Below are 21088 nucleotides of genomic sequence, written 5' to 3' on the forward strand. Positions count from 1 at the left end.
TGCCTTTAGCTTCCTGCCCGTCCGCAGCGAGCTTCTTATAGCGTGGGAAATGGTGTACATTTTGCGGCTCTGCATTACGACGCCCGTCGATGTGGATAAGACGCGAGCTCTGAGGGGAAATAATATGATAGTTTGCTCGCGTCAGATGCAAATAACTGACCAAGAACCTCGGTCATCCACGTAGCGAGACCTCTGGTTGCACCTAGCGAATACGAAACGTATGCTACGCCACCAGACGTCTTCTCAAGCCCCCAATCCGGCTGCCCTAAGCGTGCGGTGCCGGATCAGCAGCCGCTCCTTTGATAGTGGATCTGTCTCATGACATCAAGAGCAGGCTCAAATATATGAAATGGTGAGATGGAACGCTCACCTAAGTACGCTCCTGACGCCGCTTTCTCACTACCACCCGCTGCTACCCACAAACGTCCTGGGACAGGATGCTTATACAGGTGAACGAGCGTCAGTATCATAAGCAGGTACCATCTAGCTACGCCACCACGGAGCACGTGGGCCAAGGGAACGCGGAGTCCATGAAGGTGGCTTGGCAGATTAAAACTCAATATCACAGCGATAACGTACAACACATCTAGTACATCCATAGATCACCCACCAGACACATGACAAGCGCGATCAAACACTCATCTTCATCGCGATACTAGGATGGGGATCGTACCCTACCACCTCGAGGTCCTCCGCCACGAACTCATCGATGTCGTTCACCTCCCTCTTCCATTTCAACTTCGGGAACGCGCGTGGCTCGCGCTCGAGCTGCTTCTGCAACGCCTCAACGTGGTCCTTGTAAACGTGCGCGTCGCCGAGCTGGATGATCAATTCGTGCGCTTCGGTCCCTGTGACTTGCGCGACCATATGCGTAAGGAGGGCGTAGGACGCGATGTTGAACGGAATGCCGAGGCCGAGGTCGGCAGAGCGCTGGTACATGAGACAGGACAATCTCGGTTTCTCGGAAGGCGCGGAAGGGAGGTGCACGTAGAATTGGCACATCATGTGACAGGGAGGTAACGCCATTTGCGGGATGTCTATATCCAGCGCGTTAGACTTGGATAAACACGCATGGAGGAACGGCACGTACCCCTCGGATTCCACGCGCTTAGGATAATCCGGCGATCTGTGGGATCCTCCTTGATTTTGCGTATACATTCCTTCAGCTGGTCGACGCCCTCCCCGGTATAGTCCTTATCGCAGTCGGTGTACTCGGCACCAAAGTGCCTCCATTGGAACCCGTATACGGGACCCAGGTCTCCTTCTCGCCGATGGCCCAAGCCACGTTTCTCCAAAAACTCCTTGCTCCCGTTACCATCCCATATCTTCACGCCCTTCTCCGAGAGCAGCTTCGAGTCGGTCGAGCCCCGTATAAACCAAAGAAGTTCGAGAAGTATGCCACGTAAGAAAGTTCGTTTCGTGGTCAGGAGAGGTAGAGTGTTGTAGGCGAGAGAGAAACGAAGCGGATTCGGCGCGAAGATGGAAAGGGTGCCAGTGCCGGTACGGTCGGCTCGGGACTCCCCAGTCGCGATGACGCGTCGAATAAGATCCAGATACTGATACTCTTCGTGTGCTTTCGACATGGCGCAGGGAGGGGAACTGTGAGGAGGAGAAAGAGGAGGAGGGGGAAGATGAGGCCACGAAAACGCGTGAACGGTGAAGGTCCCAACGCGTAATGCATATGAGTCAGGCCGTTTGAACGCGTCTGTGGCGTGGAATTTTCTTCGATTTCTGCTTTCACGTGCGTCGTATCTATGACGTCTCTCGCAATGCCGTCGACAACAGCGGCCATGCACCGGCTCAACTCTGCTCTCACTTTTCCTCTCGTCAATCATGCAAAGTCCTGTGGATGAAATTGTTCCTCTCGTTAAGCGTTTGACGACAGCTCCCGATCTCAAAGCGTTACAAGAGGATGTGGAACGGTAGATGTCTAGCGGATTAACATCCAACTTGATCATTGGAACTATATCTTTCAGGTACTTCACATGGGACGCGGGATTCAGACACCCGCTCTGCTACGTGCCTCCAGGTCCCAAGTCTCGAGACCAATTGCTAGCGATCTATCTTCACTATCGCGCTATCTCTCCCAATACTATGTCTGATGTGCGCGTTCTTGGCAAGTCAATCGTGATTATAACTGGTGGGGGCTAATCATGTTCTTGACAGCATACGATGCATCCCAGGATGTTCTTGTCATTGAGACTGTCCAAGTGTTCCATTTGTTCTTTAGTTTGCTGCGTCCCGCGCCCTCGCGGTTCGTGCACTATCCTTTCTTTCGCTATCACATTCGCCTATTAAATTTCGTTGTACAGACTAGTCACTACTCTAACCCTGCGACGAGAAAACGGTCTTCACTATGTTGCGCTTCAGGAGGATTTCTATCATCCCGACGTACGTTCATATTCTCTATTGGATGCTTCCGTGCGGCTCGACACTATAGTATAACAGCATTTCCTCAATCTTCTCATTCCACCTCTCGCACCGATCATCCGCCTCGTGTTGTATCTCACTACCCTCCTCTGCGTCGTCGCTATCTGGGTGAGAGGCTCATCAGTCCTCCCCTTTCCCCGTTGCTTACGCTCCAACATGAGTTCGAACCGATACTCGGACTCTTTCCTCTACGCGGCCCAGGCAAAGTCATATCGGCCTTCGATGCGGCTATTCGTCGGCGTGGCCTTAGGAATACGAATAAAGATAATGTGATGGGGATGACAGGTCACATAGGCGAACTCCAGAACGGGCTCAGCAGAGTCAGTGCTACACGGAAGGAGAACGATCAGACATAACAGAGCATGACACTCATTATTTGACGAGGAGGTGATGATCACTTCCTGCTGGCCGCGTCTGCTGACAAGCCATTGCCATACAATCCGTACAAGGTAATCGATATGCAAACACGTGTAGTTACTCTCCCTTAAATACGCGATATAATTGACGACGATGTTACACTTGATTGCATTTCCGCCACGATGCGAGCGGACCCGTGTTCAAGCTTGCCAGGTTGTAACGCGGTAGTAGTTTTTTGCCACTGATTCCGCCTCGACACTTCGTCTCTGAAACTCACGTAGCGCTACGTCTCACAATCGTCAACGGGTGGTATAAGGGTTCATGGAAAGACTGCGATTCATAAGGGGTTCAATAGTTGAACCATTAGGCAGCTCTAGTATATCTATCCGGGGTCTTCGCATCGGCTGGCGAAGTATGTAGCGTATGACGTCTAATAGGTGGTGCCTGCTGTTGTCCCCGTCGTCCCGACGCCCCTACGGCCGAAACCGCGCCTTCGCCGGCCCGTGGCCATCGTCGAACGCCGGGAACCGAAGCACCGACAGCATATGATATCGAGGAATACATCCCAAATAGTGACGAGCACCTAATAGGCAGCAGCGAGTTAGCCTATGGTGTAGGGGAACAGTAGACACGAAGCACATACCGTTACGATGGCGCTAATGATTGTCTCGATAACGCCGGCGATAGCGGAAATTACGGCGTTGATGCCGGCGCCGATGGCAGAAACGATAGATCCCTGCAAAATTCGGAGATCGAGTCAGGACCTCAAGTGGCGGGCCTGAAAATCGGATATACACGAACCATATTCGGTGATTTATGTTCGTTAAAGTCGTGAGGTGGGTATCGTGAAAGAGGTTGATGTCAAAGTGCAGAGCAAGCTGGTCGGGGCCGCGGTTTATAAGCCTGCGAGGGCAAAGATAGGCGCAATGACGTGGGTGTAACCAGCTGGAGCGTACGTTGGAGATCCTTCCAGCATGCTGCATTGCGGTGGCGCTCTGCGTTAGCATGTTATGACGTCAACGAGACCGGTGGGGATGTGGATTGTTTGGCACATTCACGCCAGCTCTGCTGTTCTGTGTTCAACTCGGCTGATCGAGTCTCGCAGTCATTCATGCTATCGAATGAATCAATAGCCGGCTGAAGCGGACGATGTTGGAGTGTTGAAGGCCAAATGGGACCGGAGAATTGTGAGGGGACGGCCTTGGGCGTTTCGACGTTGGTCATGCGAAACCCACCAAGCCGTTGCATAGGAGGATTCGTATCCTTTCATATCGACATGCATCCGTCCGAGAGGAGCCCGAGGAGGCATTCTAGCGAGCAAAGTTCGTGGTCCTGCCTGAGAAGCTACTGTTCGTCTGCGGAGAAGAGTAAACTACAGCGGCTGCGACTTACTTTGCTATGCCTTTAGTTCACTAGTGCCTTCATTCTAGAGCCTTAAGTCCCGACGATAGTCCATGAGTATGCGAGACGTCCAATGAACAAGAAAGACGCAAGAGTTGGCACTGCTTATCCCGGTGAAAATGGAATGTGAGAGCGCCTGTGCGGCGGAGACCGTCGAACCTCCATACGCGTCCAAACTTCCCAAGCAAGCTGGATTATAGAGTATATCTGGCAATTGTTCAGGCAGATAGTGTAGCCATTAGTCTATTGCAACGAGCATGTGTAGACATGCGTGTGGTGAACGTATAAAGACCAGCAAAATGACCGGCACTTCAACGCCACCGCGTCTGCCATCTGGACGGCCGAACCTGCACACGCCCACCGACCTCCCACACCATTCGCATCCTTCATCCGGCCCTCCTCGTCGCCCGCCATGGCGACCGCAAACAGTCCCATTACTCAGGTCTCGCAGACCCCGCAATACTCCAATCTGCACCAGCCCCAGCTCCTGACGAGGCTCCTGCTCGACCTGCGCGGCAAGCGCTTCTCGGTCGACCGCGAGACGATTATGAACCTGCCGGAATCGGTGTTGCTGTGCTTGTTCCCAAATGGACTTGTTCTGAGCCGACAGAGCATGGCGCTCTCTGAAAATGGCGAGGAGGCGGAGGAGGACGAGCAGCTGTATGGGGTCGATGTACGTGATGACGCATCCTGCTCTTACCCTTTTCTTCCAGTGCAGCCTGGCCATACTGACAATGTAGCGGATAGTTTGACCCAGAATGCTTCGCCTACGTCCTCAACTTCTTCCGCACTGCCGCGGATAACTTCTACGGCACGAGCACACAACCGGGGCTGCTCGCCGCGCAACAACACCTCATCGACGGCTCGCCCTCCCCCGATCTCGGCGCTGCACCCTCGCAAAACCCGCTTCTCACCAAGCAGGCGATCATTGTCCTCCGCGAAGAGCTGGAATACTTCTCGATACCGCCCAAGAACTCGGGCGCGGCGACGGACGCGCAGGGGATCGCTAACGACCCATTGCTCGACCTCAAGCGCCGGTGCGGCACGCACCTGCTCGAGAAGCGGAACATTTTCACGGCCCTGCAGCGGAACGTGAACAAGGAGAACAACATCGCTGAGCAACATCTCATCGACATGCTCTGCATGAGGTACGGCACCCCTCGACCCTCCTCTCTCTTGAATATATGCTTACGCTGTCCTTTTCGTCCAACAACAGCGGCTTCGACCGCGAAGACGAATGGGGCTACCGCGCGCTCGAGCCCTCCCGGTGCTGCATCTCCTCCATCGCCCTCGTCCTCCTCAAGACCGGCATCGTGCACCACCCGCCGCAGCCGACGGGCGAGCGTCCGGTCACGGTCGACTACAACCAGATGGCGACCGCGCAGAAGCTGCTCCTCTTCTGGCGCAAGCCGGCGCGCAAATGCTGGTGGGACGGGCTCGAGGTTGAACTTCCCGGGCCGAACGGCGTCGGCAAGGAGGTCGTGAAGCTGTGGGCGCGACGGGTGTGGACGCTCGAACTGAGTCTGGTGCGCGTTTCGCGTTTGATTCTGCGACGACTTGGTGTGCTGATCGTTATGCGTGGCTGGGCAGGTATGATCGCCTCATGGGATACCTGGATGATATTACTGTTTATATATACCCCTGTCGCAAACTTAGCTATTACGATCGCAAAACACACGGATATATCCCCCCAAAAAACAATGCTTCCAAGGCACTATCTGATTCTGATGATATCGCACATCAGTCCGTGGTATGATATCCGAATACCGTTCTAAGGTTGGTCCTAGAATGCTATGCTGATGCTAAAGATTAAGGATGCGGAACGTCCTCATGGATCTTGTCTTGAACTACTTGTTCTAGGGACGAGTCCTCCAGCGCTCCAGCTGGATGTCGTGGACCGGAGGTTGTTATCGTTGCGCGTCCTCGACGATACGTCGTGCTTCTGCGACAACCTGGCTATAAGCCGACTGAGCGGCTTCGGGTGTTCCGGCCATGGAGGGAGCGCTGTTCATATGGCAATGATCAACACGAGTGGTGCCGCTCAACGATCAAGCAAACGACGTACGAAAGCCGTCTCCTGTGATGGTTGTTGGTCCACATCCATCGCGCTGCCGCTGCCCCCAGTCCTCGAGCACTTCCGGCGTCTTGAAATGAGTCAACCCTCATAGTATCTACGTGGCGCTCAAGTGGTCCAGCAGTTTCTGCCATGACGTCGGGATTGCCCATCCCCTATACGATGGTTGTTTGCGCCCACAGTGCCTTGCGATTATGAGGCCGACGATGACCCCTAGGACGGCGATGCCGGCCACAGCTCCTCCTGTACATCATGGTCAGTCTCAATCTTTGACAGGGCCAGAGACATGTGCTGCCTAGAATTGAGTGCTACTCAGCGTACACCACGGTGGCGCATGATAAGTGCCCCTGTCGCAAGCTTGGCTAGTACTATCGCAAAGACACATGCATATGTCGCCGAAGATGATACATAATACAACATTATCTGATAGTGGCAGACCCTGGTCCGTGGTATGATGTCCGATACTGTCCTGAGTTTACTGCTGGATGGCTACATAATGATGTGTGCGTAATGCTCTGAGGTAACCCGCCATAACTGACTCGAGCTGATCGTTCTCCAGATCATTCCCGCGAAGTCCGAGGTGTATGTTGCAGTGGGGTAACATAATACTTACCTGGTACGAATGGTGGTGGTGGTCGGGCCTCGACGATAGACCGCACATCTTTGATGACCTGGCTATATGTCGGAGGAGGGAATTCAGAAGTAGCTATTGATAAAGGAGTGCTATTCACAGGTCGGCGATGAATACCAGCGATGCTGATCAGCATCGACAGAGAACTCGATATCAAGCAAACGACGTACAGCGGTTGTCTTCGGGATCTGTTTTTCCTCATCAAGGGCGTCACGGCCGCAAAACCTTGGGCGCCTCCGGACTCTCGGAAAGGGTCTATCCTTGCCGCGGCCGGTGGGAGCTCCGGAACGGACGAGGAGCGTTTAGGAGGGTCCGCGATGGGCGTTCCCCGAACGAATGATTGTTTTCGCCAATAGCGCCTTGCGAACAAGAATCCGACGACAATGAACAGGATAAAGATTCCACCTGCAATGCCTCCGCCGATCGCGGCAGAATTGGTGTGAACATGGTTATCGGAAGGCGTTCCAGCTTGCGCTTGAAGTGATGGAATGGTGGACGGGGATTGCGATGGACTGGTCAGTGGATATTGCGAGGGACTTGTGAGCGAAGGTAGCATTGAAGTAGTAAATGAAGTTCGCGAGGAGCTGGTGGATTGCTGTGCTTGTACCAAATTGAGTGTCGTGATTGTTGTCGCTCTGGCAGCTTCGATGTAAGCGGAATCTGATACGGTGAACTAATAAAAATGAGCATGGGGATCGCGCAGTGCTAAGGAACGAGGCTTACTTACATATACCGCATCGTTGATAGCCCCGTGCTGCAGAACGCTCAGGAGCACTGGCTGGTGATTGCTCGCAACAACAACAGACGAGAGCCTGTAAAACCCCGCTGGCAGCCCGTATGTAACGTTCCCTCTCAATTCCTTCACACCTGTCTGCGGTTCGAGCGTCCGCGAAAAGGCGAAGCACGTAGGATCCGTGACGGTCGTTTGCTCGAGCGAGTGGAGCTTTTCAATCACGACCCTCGCATGCCCCCGTACCTGACCCGACGTATTCACCTGCTGCGGCGCTGACAAAAAGTTACTAGTCTCGTTCGCGATGATACCGGTCTCCACGTTCCACAAGGCAAGACGGATTGTGAATGTGCTGTTGGACAGAAGAGTTGATCCGTGCGCTGGAAAGACAAACTTGCTGGAAGGAATGCGATTTGAAGCAACGAGGATTCCCATTGGCGCGGGATTACATGTCCCGCGGGGGTTTTGGGTCCCTTGGTGGATTGTCTGGCCGGCGCAGAAGTTGATGAAATTGTTGGTGGACGTGAGTGACGCCACCTGACCAGGTGCGGAGCCGTTTAGACCATCTTTGGCAAACCCATTTGCAATAGCAGAGTAAAGGAGCGCTAACTCGTAAACAATGGATTAGCTCTCCTTCGCCAGGGGAGCCTCAAGTACGCACTTCTTGACCCGGATCGCGGCATGAATTTAATAAATGAGTGATGAATTGTCCGTGGTATACAGAGGGGAAGCTGGGGGCGCTGGCAGTACTTGCGGCTTTAGACATTGCGCGACCGTCGAACGAGGGCAACGACTTACGAGATATCCGTGCAGGAGGCAGAGACCCGTCTAATATTGTAGGATCAGGTTCACATGAAAGGAGTCGCTTCTTGTAGGGTGACGAGGGGATAAGAAAAGCTAGCGGGGAAGACGATGGAGCTAGATTTAACCCCCGAGGTCGCCGTGTGCGCTATGGTATCCCTGGAATCATTTGATGTTTACATCATCCAGGATCTTGGCCAGTGCAAGGAGATGATCGTCAAACGATATCGCTCTCCCTACAGCTACACGAGAAATAATGAAGCTGTGTTGCCACCGTTCATGCGAGATTCGGCGTAAGAATACGATATATTGCTGATGCGAAGTAACGGTAGCGAGATACCTCTTCAAATTGGTGCCAAGCTGATACACCAGTGTCTTCTATATGTATCGTATCGGGATTGCTGCAGAAAAAGATTAGGCATAGCGCCCGAATGTATAGCTTCGACATATACGATATGGTGATGTGGTCCTGACACTGTTATGTCAACCTACAGATGGAATAACCAACATCGCCGGCCCGGAATGTGGTATAGAGCGTCTATGGTTGTTAGCTCTGTTCTCAGAGAGCAATCGGCAGTGAATGAGCTCTACCTCCATCCCGAGAGATGCCGGATCCAAACGATGTCTGTAATGTTATGGAGCGGGTCGGACACGGTTCTTCCGTGGTACAGGTGGGGGTCGCGATTCTTGCGCGCCTTCAACGATATGTCGTGCTTCTTCGACGATCTGGCTATAGGCCGGAGGTGGTAATTCTGAGGTACCAGCTCCTGATGCATCGTTGACCGCAGGACTGATCGCGGTGAACACGAAAGAAATAGGTTAGCTCCGGCAGTGCAAAACATTGAAACGGGCGACGTACGACGATTGCGTCCTGTTGCTCTTCCGGACCAACTGCACCGTTGAAGAGGAACCCTGCACGCCCCCAGCATCCCGAAATGGCTCAATGGCGGTCATAGGCAACTCTATGTTGGCCGAAGAGGAACCAGGGGACTCTGCCATGAGGTCGAGGGCAAGCTTTCTCCGGTATGAACGACGTCGTCGCCATTGGCGTCTTCCGAGGAGAATTCCAATGATGATGCCCAAAAAGACGATTGAACCCGCTACCCCGCCACTGATCGCGGCCATATTGGTACGATTGCTATGTGGTCAGGTGAGCAACGCGTTGTACGTGGCGCGGCAAGGTAGGAACGCACTTGTGGTGGTTTCTAGATGCCCCGGTTTGCGCTGGTCTGGACGGGGAGGATGACGATGTGGAGGTATGTGTCGGTGGCGCGGAAGATGTTGTCGTGTTGGCTGTATCTGATACAGTGAACTGCGCAAACATATTGAGATCATGAAAGATGCGTGACACAGTAGCTCACGTATATAGCATCGTTGATCGCGCCATGTTGCTCGATGCTCACGAGAACCGGTTGATAGTTGCTAGCGATGATGACCGACGATAGTCTGTAAAATCCGGCAGGCAGGCCGTTCGTCACGTCCCCGCTTAGCTCATCCCCGCTCCTCTGGGCCGAGAGCGTCCTCCAAAACGCGAAAAGCCGCGGATCGGTGGGTGTCGTCTGCCCCAGCGAGTCCAACGCTTCGATGACGATCGTCGCGTGCCCTAACACCGCACCTTCGCCGTTGACCTGCTGTGGCGCCGACAGAAAGTTCTCGTCTTCGTTCGCGAAGTTGCCGGTGTTGAGGTTCGCGACCGCGAGTCGGACGGTGAAGGTGCCGTTGGACGGGATGGTCGAGTTGTGCTTGGGGAAGACGAACTTGCTGGTCGGGATGACGTCCGAGGCGACGAGCATGCCCATGGGAGCAGGATTGCACGTCCCGGTACTGTTCTGAACACCCTGATGGATCGTCTGGCCTGCGCAGAAATTGATGAAGTTGTTGGTAGATGTGAGGGAGGCGACCTGGCCAGCCAAGGGTTCGTCTTGGCCATCGTTGGCGAAACCTGTGGCGATAGCAGAGGAAAGAAGAGCTGGTATATGCTTTAATTCGTGCTCTATGAGGGAATAACTGAGGATACTCACTCGGAGACCCAGACTGGGACATGAGTCAAGGAACGTGGATCGTTCGCGGACCCTGTTCGCGTAACGAGCCAACGAACCAGGCGAGGTTCGACTAAGTTGTAATATTGCTTGCAGTGATACCTGACCGTCGGATGGGCCGTACAGCAGATACTAATCTCAAGCAGAAAGTCGGCAGTACAGGATCGCCATGAGGGCGTAGATGCTTGACAGGAGGAGCACCTCCATCTCACTTGGGAGATCACTAGGACCGCGCTCACGACGGATGCGTGAGTGCTGCAACGATTTGATGGTCTCATCATCACCCGCCTGCGATCTATGACAGCGCGGAAGACAGAAGATCCCATGAAAAGGCGCCCAAGCCACGAGGGTCTCACGAAAGCTGTGTCGGATGCGCATTGAGATCCGCACGAGTCGCGCGCTCCGACCTCGGACGGTGGTCGTCAAGTAAAGGGTTGGATGGTCGTCTTCGTTATCATAAATGGAGGGAGGCTTGCTGAGCATGGACTTGGGGGAGGAAGAATCGATAACAAAGTCGGGAGAATTCCGACTCGAAACCGAAAAGCGGAAGCGATTTTATTTAGATCACGTGGGTACAGTGATGTAGAGCGCTCGACCGGGGCAAGGATTCGTTCGATGGGACACAAAGCAAGACGAATATCCTCTGCTTGTTGTACGAACAAGCAACGGCGATTGTCCACGTGAGGTGCGAGTGTCATTTTGAGGATATTCCTGAACCCGGGCCCGCCACCGCTCTGCCCGATGCCTCGATTTTAGAGGCTCAAACATCTGCAGGCGGTCCGCTCCGCCACGCGGAACGTGTCCGCATCGACATTCGGGGAGAGTGAGATGCTCCATCGTACGCGAGCAGCAGTGTCTGGCCCGCAGAAGGGCCGCGGAGTGACGTCCTCCGCTGTTTGCTACCGCGGAATGCTTCCTGATTCCATGGACTGCCGTGGGTGAGAGGCATTCAAGCGGTGGAGGCGACTAGTGGTGCACGATCGGCGATGGAGAGGTTCTCCATGGCATCTTCAAACTCAACATCGTCGCTATCCGCGTCGCTCTCTTCTTCCCCGGAGCTGGACTGAGCGCCATCGTCTTCATCGTCGCTGGGCTCGTCCTCGAAATCAAGCTAGCAAAAAGTTAGATTTAAGTAATGATCCGAATATAAAAGCTACTCACAGGATCGTATATTACCCGTATGATCAGACTACAACTAGGACATGTCGCGATGTCTTCGTAGTTTTTGAGCTGTTTCTTGGAGATTTCGAAGCGGTCGCCGCAGGGACAAGGATAGTGGTAGACCCGCTTTTCCTCGTCCCATACCATATCTTCAATCTCGACTTCATCGTAGTATGCGCCCATCGTCGTTTGCACGGCCTAAACAGCAGTCCCGCAATGCCAGCTCGAAGGGGGCTCGAGGAAAAGAGATGACCAAAGCTGACTCAGCGCCCCGGATCACGGATCTCGTTTGTTTGGCAACGGCCACTGAACCAAACAAAGCGCATTTGCGCGCCTTGCTCATTCACAAATTCTCTGTTCTCATTCCATTAGGCCGTTATGGACGTCGACCTTAACTTTGACATCGAATCCCTTGTTCATCTTGAGCAAACGTGTGCACTTCCGTCACATCCGTCTCGCTGAACTAAGAGCGTAAAATTGTCGGTGCGGCAGCTTCTACGATGCCGGCTACAAGGACGGCTATGATCACGGAAGAATCCATGGGCTTATAGAGGGTCGTGCTCTCGGTCGCGAGAAAGGTTATGAGATGTGGGAAGAGCTTGCCTTCTACGAGGGCTTCGCCGTCACATGGAGAGCCATCGTTGGCAAACAAGACCACGCCGACGAGTACGTTTCTTATCATCTTCATGTATGATTGCGGTGTGTCTTAAAGATGTGTATCACAGACGAACATTGAGTCATATATCGCATCTGCTCAACCTCATCTCTCAATTCCCCCGCGTCAACCCGTCCACATCCGCGGAGGATGAGTCGAATGCAGTAGACATCCCGAAGCTATTCCGCCAGATTCATTCTCGATACCGCCTTCTGTGCGCGAGTCTCGGGGTGAAGCCCAGCCTTCGATCAGTCGACGGAGCGGATGGTGCAGATCCCCAAGCAAACTCGACTGAGCCTCAGAAGAAGTCGGTTTGGCCTACAACCGGAAATGTTGGACTCAGCTTTTGAGGGCCAGGTGGCCAGGTATTTGTCACTGCGACCATTTTCGATGCGTACCCTCGATGCAATAGTGAGCTCTGACTATTCTGTTACGATCGACGATTAATATTATCTTCTGCAGCGAAGTCATCCACACTGTTCATGCCATCGGGTCCTGGGCAAATACGACACCGGAGTCGACTTTGGTGCTCTTGTGGAACGAAACGAAACTCCTTTTGAGCGCCCACGCTAGTATTGTCATCGTGAGTAAGCTTAGTCACATAAGCTTATCCGTCGTTTATTCAGCCTTTCAGCGACTACGCGCATGAAACATATCTGGCTTTCAATTTGAGCCTGGACGCCAAGTCCACATTGCTCGCAGGCTAGCATAGCCAAGGTCGTACTACATTGCTGCAAAGAATATCTACCAGTCTTGGTGCGCAGGACGAACTGTGTCCATTGAGCCTCAGTCGTCGCAGCGAGTTCACACTAAGCAGTCGACGTACGATCGAGTTCCCAGGTCATCACAGAACGGTCCTGCTCCACCGATGCCAAATACGTCTGTGCCCATGTTGTCAGCATCCAGCTCCTTCGTCCGCTGATTGATGACGAATCCACTTACCATATACTAAGGCAATGGATATCAGGATGGAGAGATCATCGCCCACGGGAAAGCAGGTGGACATACGTGGACGACGTGGATGTTCTCCTTGCCGAATCCCTTGGCCAAGCTCTGGCTGAGGGAACGCAGGCCGGCTTTGCCGATAGCGAGGACGCTGTTGCTGGCATCGCTCTTCACAGCTGCTCCCGCTCCTGTGAAGATGAACGTGCCCCGCTTGCCTCGCTCATCTAGCTCGTTAGATTGCATAGCATGTAGCGCGTGATGCGCGAAGGCGAAGCCAGCGGTGATGTTCGTCTGCAGCGATTCGATCACCTGTACGGATTCAACGTTCAGGTTCCGCAAGCCTACATATCGACCTCACCTCTGACTCGGTGATCTGCAGGAATGGTTTCCAAACCCCGTATGCCGCATTGAAGATCGCCACCCGGATTGGCGAGCCCGGCCATCTACCCCTTATGGAGGCAAATACCTCGGCAAGCGATTGGTACGTGTACTCCACCGCAAGGAAGCCCTCGATCTGTTTCTGGACTTAGAAATTCCTGACGCAGAAACGGACAGGTCGTCACCTGGATATCATCCCCTGATGCTTTGATGGAATCTGCTGTCTTCACTAAATTTCCCGCACTACGGGCAATGAGGGCTACGTTGTACCCAGCTTGCGCGAAGATACGTCTGTTGCGACGAATTATGATTCGGTCAGTGGCGTAAGGAAGGGAACCATCGACGCCGCAGCCCCGACCCCTGTCGTTGAATATGCACATGTCATGGAGAACACATACTGCACGAGCAAATATGACACGTACCCGTGCCCGTGCCAATCCCGGCAACGACGAAGAGAGGGCAATTAGGCATGCTATGCGGCCCGCTCCAGGTGGATTTCTGGCTCGTCATATGTCTTGAATCATCTTTCACACACCTGCCGACCCAAACGATTGTGGATGAGGGGTAGGTAGGTAGGTAGTAGGTAGTATTATCCGGCGCGGTCCCAATATCGGAACAGCCGGTCCCGTTTTGCAAAAGGTGATTGAGGACCGATATCTGGCTCGTCACCAGGATAACCTGAACCATCTTGACCCACCTGTCGACCCACTAGATTGTGGGTTAGGGGCGTACGGGCTTTAGTCGCTGGAGATTCATCGTAACGTATACTTCTTCCGCGAGTGATTATCTTCTTTCTTTGCTCTACGATGGTGGGCCGGTTCTTCTGGCACACTCTCAACATCTATCAACGCCGCGTATGAATAGAAAGGGAATCAATGTGCATTAAGAGCTCGGGTGCATCAAAAAATCGATCTTGTCGGAAAAAGCTACCGGCCCGCGATCTGTAGTCTACTATTAACGTGAACGGAGCACGGATGTGTCAATCTACGGATGTGTAGGATATGCTGCGTCTATGTGGCGGAGGGAGTGGCCGTCGGGAAGGTGGCGACGAAACGATATATGATTGGGCGTGGGACGGGACGGGATGAACACGCAAGTCGTCAAGACGGAATTCAGCAGAAATTTTTCCCTTCGTTCAACGTAGCGTTTCCGGAACGAGGAGAACGAGTCTCTACTCCCACTGAATATGTCTTTCACATGCAGAAGTTCAGCCGCAAGAAAAGCTTGTGCCTTGACCTCGCTGCGCATGAGTTTTATCCCCTATTTACATGACAAAATATTCCAGCTAGCGAAGATTGCCAGAATGTCGAACGCTTGTTCCGCTCATTGCTGTAACAGTGCAACTCTTGTAACGAGGTCGATTAAGGTAGGCAAGCAAGCGTAATTTGGCGACCAAAATCGTATTGAAGTCATCACGTGACTGTTCCCCGTATTCGGGAGCAGGCTGGGCGCCGTCGATCCGTCGATGTAACTCTGCGCTTGCGTTCATGGCGAAGCGATCTCCTAGCTCACAACATGAATGCTGAGGACGGCAAATTCATGACCAAACCCTTCGTGGTGGACCGGAATGGAACGATACCAGGATGTCGCGTCGTTTCAACGCGTCGATATTCCAGTCGATGGGGCGAATATCAGAGTTGAGGACTGGCGAGACATGGCTTGAGCTGATAGCCTGAACCACTCCTAGCCGCTCCAATACTTCTGTAATTGTGAGGCTATCAATATTTCGCTTCTCCCACGAGCAGTAGAATGTGAGTCCATCATACTCTCGTCGTTGCGCACCGCACTAACTAACGACGCCACTTGATTCTTGATTCAGTACAACACGCTCACGGCGTTTCATTTGAATGCCTTAAGCTCCATATATCCCTTGTGCATACCTCCCAAGCACCTCACTGATCAGAAGTTCCGATGAGCTCGGTCTCTGCACAACCTTACATACTCGCCGCAGCAAGGCCCATGCCCGCAAGAGCTCCCGCACTTCACGCTGACTCTCCGCCTTGAATGGAACATATTTTGCGCTGACGAATCTATGTGCGACAACCGTCTTGGGCAATTAGCCCGTATCCCCGCTCTGGGGTTAGTTCACGCGTTTCCGTCGGCCTTCGCGGACTTGTGGAATGGTATGGCAGATTCTCTGCGGCTTATAATGACCTGAGTCGCCGAAGCTGACGGCCGTCACCCGATAGAGCTCTCTATCCCCGACCACCTCCATGATCTCTGATGAAGATGTTACTGCAGTCCGACGCCTGTCGGGAGATATGTGGTCGGTCAATCTGGTTTCAGGTGATTAGCATCCATCCAATCTGTCCCTAGCGGAAGTCATTAACCCTATGTGACCAGTCGGTACCCTGGCATGGCTAGCGTATGATTCGATTATCACATCTGTGGACGAAGTAAGTGCGCTAAGATGCGAAGGTGGCTATCTCGCTGACACTTCCACTGCCAGCTTCGTCTCATCTGGCCGTTGAGTACACGCTTCCGAACCACATCTGAAGGAAGAGGTTGACACTGTCTTTGTAGAAGTCGATGGTCGATGACGAAGGTTCTCTACCTACTGCTAAGATATCTGACCCTTATATCCCTGAGGTAAGACCTCTCCGTGCGTGCTGTTTTCGTTGCGCCCTGCTGACCAAAATCACAGCGCGAACGTCTATGGTATGAATCAGCGTAGACTGACCACGAGCTGTCCTTGATTCGGCTCACTCCCTACAGTGAATATTAATTATGGCCTTTCACCTCGAGTATGTCGGAGTTTCCCTCATCGCGCTCTCTCAGGTCTCACTGCTGTATCCGTAGTTGTATGTTCCTCGGAACTGCGTCGTGGATGCATCTCACTTGCCTGATAGCTGCAACGCCTGGTTGTGGTATATCACCGTGTAAGGGCAAATGCCTCAACACTAGATCGTGCTCGCTGACGTGGTTGTCAGTGCTGGTGCAACCCTTACAAGCGCACTGGGCTCGGTGATCCTCGTCTTGAGATTGTATGCTTTGTATGATCAGAACTGGAGAGGTATGTGTGTCCATCGCCTCTTCCGTTCCTCAGCACTCATTGTCAAATGCCAGTTCTCGCGTTATGCGTTACTTTGCTGACCGCGGATATGGCTGTAAGGCTTCCTCATGCTATAAATCCCGCGAGGGCTCATTAGCCAGAAGGTTTTGCTGGTGGCCGCCTGCTTCGACGTGTTGCATACCCGGGCGGTCACAAGCGAATCCGAACTACACGTCTTGCTACCCGGATGCTTTTATACGGGGCAAGGATTCACCCGCCTACAAACCGTACCTTCGTGCGTCACAATACGTGATTGTTTCTCTCCGGTTCGATCAAGCTGACACCATTGGAACACAGGCTGACCGAGTCCGTCGTACACGCGATCTTTTTCGCCCTGACCCTCCGCAAATTTATGGCAAACGTTAGGCATAGGCTGCACCTCCGGCACATGGCGCCGATGCTCAACCTCTTCATGCGCGACAGTGCGATGTACTTCCTCGCGCTGCTCGCCAACGCGCTCTTCTTCCTCGTGTTCTACATCAAGGAGGGGAACGTGCAGCGGCAGGTGCAGCTGCTCGGCATGCCGCTCGTCATGGCCAACAACGCGATCGTCGCCACTCGGCTCGTGCTCAACCTCCGGCGTGAGGCGGCGAGGCCGTTTCGGATCAATAACGGAGAGGAGGACGTTACTGTCGAGCTATCGAGGATCGAATTCAAGGCGCCGTGTACGCGGCATTCCGGGATCGTGCGTATATCATTTACCCATCGCATTCTCGTGCTGACCCAGAGGCAACGTAGCTGGGGACGGAGGCGCCCCACGGGGGCGAGCTCCCTTGTGACAACAATTTCCTCCAGCAAGAGCATCATGACCTTGACAACAGCATGTGAAACGATTGTACTCGTAGAAATCTGCATAGATCGCCTACATTTTGTACACTAGCCATCACAAAACACGGATCATTCTCTTTGCATCACGAAACATCTGCGTCGGAGTCGAGAATACGTTTCGGATGACTCAATTACACATCGTGTACCGCTAGCCACTAGATGTCTGGCTGTACAGCGCTGCCCGGAAAGGAGAGTGTCCCTCGTGTTGTGATAATCACCACTTCTCGTGCGCAGGACGGACTAGACAAAGTGATCGTTATTCATCTTTCGTGATCGGAGAGGATAACCACCTACGGTCCAGCTCCCAAGTCAACGCGGATCTGTCTTGCTTCACTAACGCAAGATACGTCTACGGAAAGGGAAAACACGTAAGGCGCTACGAATAAGTACCTGAAACAGGGAGGGAGCCATACCTTGGCGATGCTCTCAGGGTCAAGTCGAACATCAGGGTTGTTTTCCCAAGCAGGATCCTTCCGATAGCTCTTGGAGCGGTCAGTGATGATGCCGCCATCGATGATAGCCTGAAAGCCCTAAACGTCACCACCGTATTGGGCTGATAGAGCATGAGCAGCAGACGTACGTGCGCGACATGGATGTTTTCCTTCCCGAACTCCTTCGCCAGGCTCTGGCTGAGAGCGCGAAGACCGTGTTTGCCGGCGGCGAACGCACTCGTGGTGACGTTGCCGCGGATAGAGGCCGTCGCGCCCGTGAAGATGAGCGTACCACGTTTACCGTCCTCGTTCAGCTCGTTGGACTTGAAGGCTAGGATGGCCTCGCGGGAGAAACCGAAAGCAGCGGTGATGTTCGTGTCCACTGTATCTTTGATCTGCATCATGGTGTTATTAGAGGGTTTCACTCAAGCTGGTATAGACAAGTACACACCTCTTTCTCAGTGACGTCCAAGAACGGCTTCCAGACGCCGTGCGCCGCGTTGAATACGGCGACGCGGACGGGTGAGCCAGGCCACTTCTTCTTGATCTCGGCAAAGATGTTGGTGAAGTTGGACCAGTCATATGCAGCAGCCGGGAACGCTTCGGCCTGCAGTATAGTATGTCAACCGCTGGACCACAATGGCAGAACGTCGGCCGTACGTCACCACCTCCTGCCTGCCTGATCTCGCTCGCCGTCTTCTTCAGGCTTTCTGCATCGCGAGCGATCAAAGCCACGTTATATCCGGCTCGTGCAAAGATGCGACTGAAATTCAAGTTAGACTTCAGCGGTCTCTGCAGTGGGTGCGACAGTCAACATACGCGGATGCAGCACCGGTGCCTATGAATATGCAGGAACATCAGGTCAATCAGGCACAGCAAACCTGGGGAAGTTCATACCTGAGCCATTACCGACGCCCGCAACGATGAGAATAGGGCGGGGGGACATGATACTAGCGGGCTGGACTGTTCACTAAGATGTAGCTGGTAAAGACGAAAGCACGGGAGGTATCCTTACTACGTTGTCCACGGTGAGACCAAGTTATATATTCGCAGTTGCGCTCGCAAGATCGGTCAGCGGTTGCGCCTTGTCCATCTCCCGCAGTGTCAAACGAAGTAAGGCTTGGTAACAGGATTGGATCGCTTGCGTCATTGCGCGCAATTGGACGGCGTTGGCCCGATGCAGAGCTGCCCAATGGGGTAAAGATTCCGCGAGAGTGTTCTTTTAGAACGAACAAGGCGTCTTGCCCGAAGAGTTCGATGGTGCTGAGAGAGTCGTGCTCGTCGTGGACGACGACGACGAGCGTGCGAAATATGCGTTCGGTAACGTGACCGGCACAGATGCGCCGCGGCCGTCCGCGCTCTCGCGGTCCCACCATCGTGTGCGCGCTCGTGCGTGGCACGTCGAGCTTAGAGTCGTATAATATCTGCGTTATATCGTGAAATCATCTCAACTCGCCCTCTCGTGCTCATCAGTCATGGCCGATCCTGTCGCAGCAAAATCCGGCTTCCTGTGCATGTACATGTCCAATCATCCGGATACCCTAGTCTCCTACGCGAAGCACTGGGCAAAGTCGAAGCAGACTATCACACATGCGCAGATGACATCCATTGACACCAAGGTGAGTGCGTTACCTCGTACGATTGATAGCTTGTGTGGTAACAGTGGTATCATCTTGGTATAGGGCATGACCTTGTCGTGCAAGACGAAAGAAGGCGGAGACTCGAAATTGGATATTCGAGTACCGTTTGACCCGCCCTTGGCAGGGTATGAAGAGGTCAAACCTAGGTTACTCGCCATGAAAGTCGATGCGGAGCAGGCACTGGGCATGGTACGCGTTCAGACTCCCTCCATGACATCGGGACTCACGCTCCGCACAGACCCGCAACCCGCAAATTAGCACCTTCGAACCCCCGCGCGATTGGGTATACACCGCACCACCCATCCTCCTCCTCTACTATACCATGTTCGCCCCCGCCGGTGCCGGGCCCGTGTGGGAGCCCGGATTCCGGCTGCGCCAACTCGTCGGTGGCGACTCGGTGGTGAGGGGCTTCTGGATCTTCATGGTCACTGTGCACGCACTCGAGAGCCTGTACACGCTTAGCCTGTGCAGGCGACACCGGACGGGCTTCGTCGTTGGCGCGCAATACGTGCTGTACACCCTCGTGTTCGGGTTCCCTGGATGGAGGGACTTGAGAAAGCGCATTCAGGCGGCGAGGATAGAATCGATCATGAAGGGCGAATGATATCGGAACTGAGCTTGCGAAGGTATTGGATGTTGGCTTTCGTCCGCGAATGCTCTCGTTGTATTTCATCCAAATTTTAACACTCTGGAACTTTTATACTACAAACGTCCACGTCCGTTTGTGTCAAACCGATGTCATTCTCACGAATACTGTCAGGATTACTTTTAGTGATCATGGAGCCACCATGGTCATGCCATCCGTCCGACGAGGCTCGTCGAACGTATACAATTGTCTGAGTATCAGACGAGTCGCATACATCAATGCTGCTTTGCGACTAACCTGAATAATATCCCCACAATATGCGCCTGTGCCTGTGAGCAGTTGACCTTCCAGTGTTCTATTCCTATAGCAGTGATGTGTTGGCAGAGAGTCCATTAGCAGGCGCACTGGGACCGGGGGGGGGGGGGGTCTGACGTTGGAGGGCCAATGTCGTTGCAACCGGGAGCTACGAAGTTGGCCTTCCTCATCGCCCAGGATACCGACAAAAGGAGACGGTACGTATCCCGACCGGCATGATGTCTGACGCGGGGCGGCTGCCCTTTCATGCAACGCGGGAAATTATTCCTGAGCGCACAAATCTCCTGTAACACGCATACTTCGTTCCGTAGGTAATATTGCCGAACTCTTATCATCGTTCACCGCTGACGGCTGGCATATCCCAGGGTCGGGGAAAACTAGGCTACCCGGTCACTTGCGTCGGGGTAGCGAGAAGATTCAGGGATGTGTGCGTGCTCAACGACTTGTCGCTCGTGTTCACTCCCAGCATCTAGGACGTGTTCCGGTATCCCACTGCCCCAGCGCAAAACCTGCTTGAGCGACGACCCGAAGCCTCGTACAACACCTGCGACTTGCTAGATCGCTTGGCAACTGAAGGTGCGGGCTAGTTCTTTACCACTGATGTTGTCGGCGGCAAGAAGCTGACTTCCGCGTT

At 53.5% G+C, this 21088-nt stretch overlaps 12 protein-coding genes across 12 annotated transcripts; 5 read left to right on the top strand and 7 right to left on the bottom strand.

Moving 5' to 3' along the window:
* Positions 1–543: 543 nt before the first annotated feature.
* On the bottom strand, positions 544–1619 carry PUNSTDRAFT_90578 (thymidylate synthase). The gene is made up of 2 exons (XM_007386259.1): positions 1091–1619; positions 544–1037 (listed from the first exon to the last, which is right to left on the bottom strand). The coding sequence occupies exons 1-2, from the start codon at positions 1581–1583 to the stop codon at positions 631–633; spliced, it is 900 nt and encodes a 299-aa protein (XP_007386321.1). The 5' UTR covers positions 1584–1619; the 3' UTR covers positions 544–630.
* Positions 1620–1852: 233 nt separating this feature from the next.
* PUNSTDRAFT_54206 (uncharacterized protein) lies at positions 1853–2925 on the top strand. The gene is made up of 6 exons (XM_007386260.1): positions 1853–1922; positions 1977–2116; positions 2167–2254; positions 2313–2391; positions 2449–2538; positions 2592–2925. The coding sequence occupies exons 2-6, from the start codon at positions 2095–2097 to the stop codon at positions 2784–2786; spliced, it is 474 nt and encodes a 157-aa protein (XP_007386322.1). The 5' UTR covers positions 1853–1922; positions 1977–2094; the 3' UTR covers positions 2787–2925.
* A 361-nt stretch (positions 2926–3286) lies between these two features.
* On the bottom strand, positions 3287–3526 carry PUNSTDRAFT_27966 (uncharacterized protein; the record flags this gene model as incomplete). Its single annotated transcript, XM_007386261.1, has 2 exons — positions 3287–3370; positions 3431–3526. Coding segments are annotated over 2 exons (180 nt in total), but the record flags the coding sequence as incomplete, so codon positions are not given.
* A 269-nt stretch (positions 3527–3795) lies between these two features.
* PUNSTDRAFT_115311 (uncharacterized protein) lies at positions 3796–4011 on the bottom strand (the record flags this gene model as incomplete). The annotated part of the gene is made up of 1 exon (XM_007386262.1): positions 3796–4011. The coding sequence occupies one exon, from the start codon at positions 4009–4011 to the stop codon at positions 3796–3798; it is 216 nt and encodes a 71-aa protein (XP_007386324.1).
* Positions 4012–4572: 561 nt separating this feature from the next.
* Positions 4573–7249, top strand: PUNSTDRAFT_145313 (uncharacterized protein; the record flags this gene model as incomplete). Its single annotated transcript, XM_007386263.1, has 5 exons — positions 4573–4861; positions 4936–5336; positions 5405–5714; positions 6822–6844; positions 7036–7249. The coding sequence occupies exons 1-5, from the start codon at positions 4601–4603 to the stop codon at positions 7247–7249; spliced, it is 1209 nt and encodes a 402-aa protein (XP_007386325.1). The 5' UTR covers positions 4573–4600.
* Positions 7250–7566: 317 nt separating this feature from the next.
* Positions 7567–8160, bottom strand: PUNSTDRAFT_72871 (uncharacterized protein; the record flags this gene model as incomplete). The annotated part of the gene is made up of 1 exon (XM_007386264.1): positions 7567–8160. A coding segment is annotated over one exon (594 nt), but the record flags the coding sequence as incomplete, so codon positions are not given.
* A 788-nt stretch (positions 8161–8948) lies between these two features.
* On the bottom strand, positions 8949–10467 carry PUNSTDRAFT_127435 (uncharacterized protein; the record flags this gene model as incomplete). The annotated part of the gene is made up of 6 exons (XM_007386265.1): positions 8949–8962; positions 9016–9214; positions 9284–9562; positions 9618–9736; positions 9786–10366; positions 10446–10467. The coding sequence occupies 5 exons, from the start codon at positions 10465–10467 to the stop codon at positions 9058–9060; spliced, it is 1158 nt and encodes a 385-aa protein (XP_007386327.1). The 3' UTR covers positions 8949–8962; positions 9016–9057.
* Positions 10468–11591: 1124 nt separating this feature from the next.
* PUNSTDRAFT_72885 (zf-CSL-domain-containing protein) lies at positions 11592–11807 on the bottom strand (the record flags this gene model as incomplete). Its single annotated transcript, XM_007386266.1, has 1 exon — positions 11592–11807. One exon carries the CDS (start codon positions 11805–11807, stop codon positions 11592–11594), a length of 216 nt encoding a protein of 71 aa, XP_007386328.1.
* Positions 11808–11971: 164 nt separating this feature from the next.
* Positions 11972–13278, top strand: PUNSTDRAFT_106015 (DUF1715-domain-containing protein). The gene is made up of 5 exons (XM_007386267.1): positions 11972–12055; positions 12117–12290; positions 12350–12690; positions 12742–12862; positions 12914–13278. The coding sequence occupies exons 1-3, from the start codon at positions 12003–12005 to the stop codon at positions 12627–12629; spliced, it is 507 nt and encodes a 168-aa protein (XP_007386329.1). The 5' UTR covers positions 11972–12002; the 3' UTR covers positions 12630–12690; positions 12742–12862; positions 12914–13278.
* Positions 13279–15815: 2537 nt separating this feature from the next.
* On the top strand, positions 15816–17755 carry PUNSTDRAFT_115315 (uncharacterized protein; the record flags this gene model as incomplete). The annotated part of the gene is made up of 9 exons (XM_007386268.1): positions 15816–15888; positions 15946–15998; positions 16052–16068; positions 16126–16191; positions 16533–16615; positions 16669–16709; positions 16759–16889; positions 16952–17319; positions 17658–17755. 9 exons carry the CDS (start codon positions 15816–15818, stop codon positions 17753–17755), a joined length of 930 nt encoding a protein of 309 aa, XP_007386330.1.
* PUNSTDRAFT_40689 (short-chain dehydrogenase/reductase SDR) lies at positions 17697–18844 on the bottom strand (the record flags this gene model as incomplete). The annotated part of the gene is made up of 8 exons (XM_007386269.2): positions 17697–17722; positions 17777–17831; positions 17896–18003; positions 18063–18308; positions 18365–18520; positions 18574–18676; positions 18733–18751; positions 18811–18844. Coding segments are annotated over 8 exons (747 nt in total), but the record flags the coding sequence as incomplete, so codon positions are not given.
* Positions 18845–19317: 473 nt separating this feature from the next.
* On the top strand, positions 19318–20242 carry PUNSTDRAFT_121903 (uncharacterized protein). Its single transcript, XM_007386270.1, has 3 exons — positions 19318–19532; positions 19596–19742; positions 19792–20242. Exons 1-3 carry the CDS (start codon positions 19389–19391, stop codon positions 20155–20157), a joined length of 657 nt encoding a protein of 218 aa, XP_007386332.1. The 5' UTR covers positions 19318–19388; the 3' UTR covers positions 20158–20242.
* The last annotated feature ends 846 nt before the right edge of the window (positions 20243–21088 follow it).

The sequence above is a fragment of the Punctularia strigosozonata genome, assembly GCF_000264995.1.
Source record: "Punctularia strigosozonata HHB-11173 SS5 unplaced genomic scaffold PUNSTscaffold_10, whole genome shotgun sequence".
Taxonomy (NCBI): domain Eukaryota; kingdom Fungi; phylum Basidiomycota; class Agaricomycetes; order Corticiales; family Punctulariaceae; genus Punctularia; species Punctularia strigosozonata.

What these genes read in the sequence shown, in the direction of transcription:
- PUNSTDRAFT_90578 (XM_007386259.1), bottom strand. Translation starts at nt 1,583, where the DNA reads ATGTCGAAAGCACACGAAGAGTATCAGTATCTGGATCTTATTCGACGC. An exon ending in AAGCGCGTGGAATCCGAGGG is followed by an intron (nt 1,038 to 1,090) that starts GTACGTGCCGTT and finishes CGCTGGATATAG; the next exon opens with ACATCCCGCAAATGGCGTTA.
- PUNSTDRAFT_54206 (XM_007386260.1), top strand. Translation starts at nt 2,095, where the DNA reads ATGTCTGATGTGCGCGTTCTTG. An exon ending in GTCTGATGTGCGCGTTCTTG is followed by an intron (nt 2,117 to 2,166) that starts GCAAGTCAATCG and finishes TGTTCTTGACAG; the next exon opens with CATACGATGCATCCCAGGAT. An exon ending in CTGCGTCCCGCGCCCTCGCG is followed by an intron (nt 2,255 to 2,312) that starts GTTCGTGCACTA and finishes TTCGTTGTACAG; the next exon opens with ACTAGTCACTACTCTAACCC.
- PUNSTDRAFT_106015 (XM_007386267.1), top strand. Translation starts at nt 12,003, where the DNA reads ATGGACGTCGACCTTAACTTTGACATCGAATCCCTTGTTCATCTTGAG. An exon ending in CTTGTTCATCTTGAGCAAAC is followed by an intron (nt 12,056 to 12,116) that starts GTGTGCACTTCC and finishes TCGGTGCGGCAG; the next exon opens with CTTCTACGATGCCGGCTACA. An exon ending in AAACAAGACCACGCCGACGA is followed by an intron (nt 12,291 to 12,349) that starts GTACGTTTCTTA and finishes TGTGTATCACAG; the next exon opens with ACGAACATTGAGTCATATAT.
- PUNSTDRAFT_121903 (XM_007386270.1), top strand. Translation starts at nt 19,389, where the DNA reads ATGGCCGATCCTGTCGCAGCAAAATCCGGCTTCCTGTGCATGTACATG. An exon ending in TGACATCCATTGACACCAAG is followed by an intron (nt 19,533 to 19,595) that starts GTGAGTGCGTTA and finishes ATCTTGGTATAG; the next exon opens with GGCATGACCTTGTCGTGCAA. An exon ending in CGGAGCAGGCACTGGGCATG is followed by an intron (nt 19,743 to 19,791) that starts GTACGCGTTCAG and finishes CGCTCCGCACAG; the next exon opens with ACCCGCAACCCGCAAATTAG.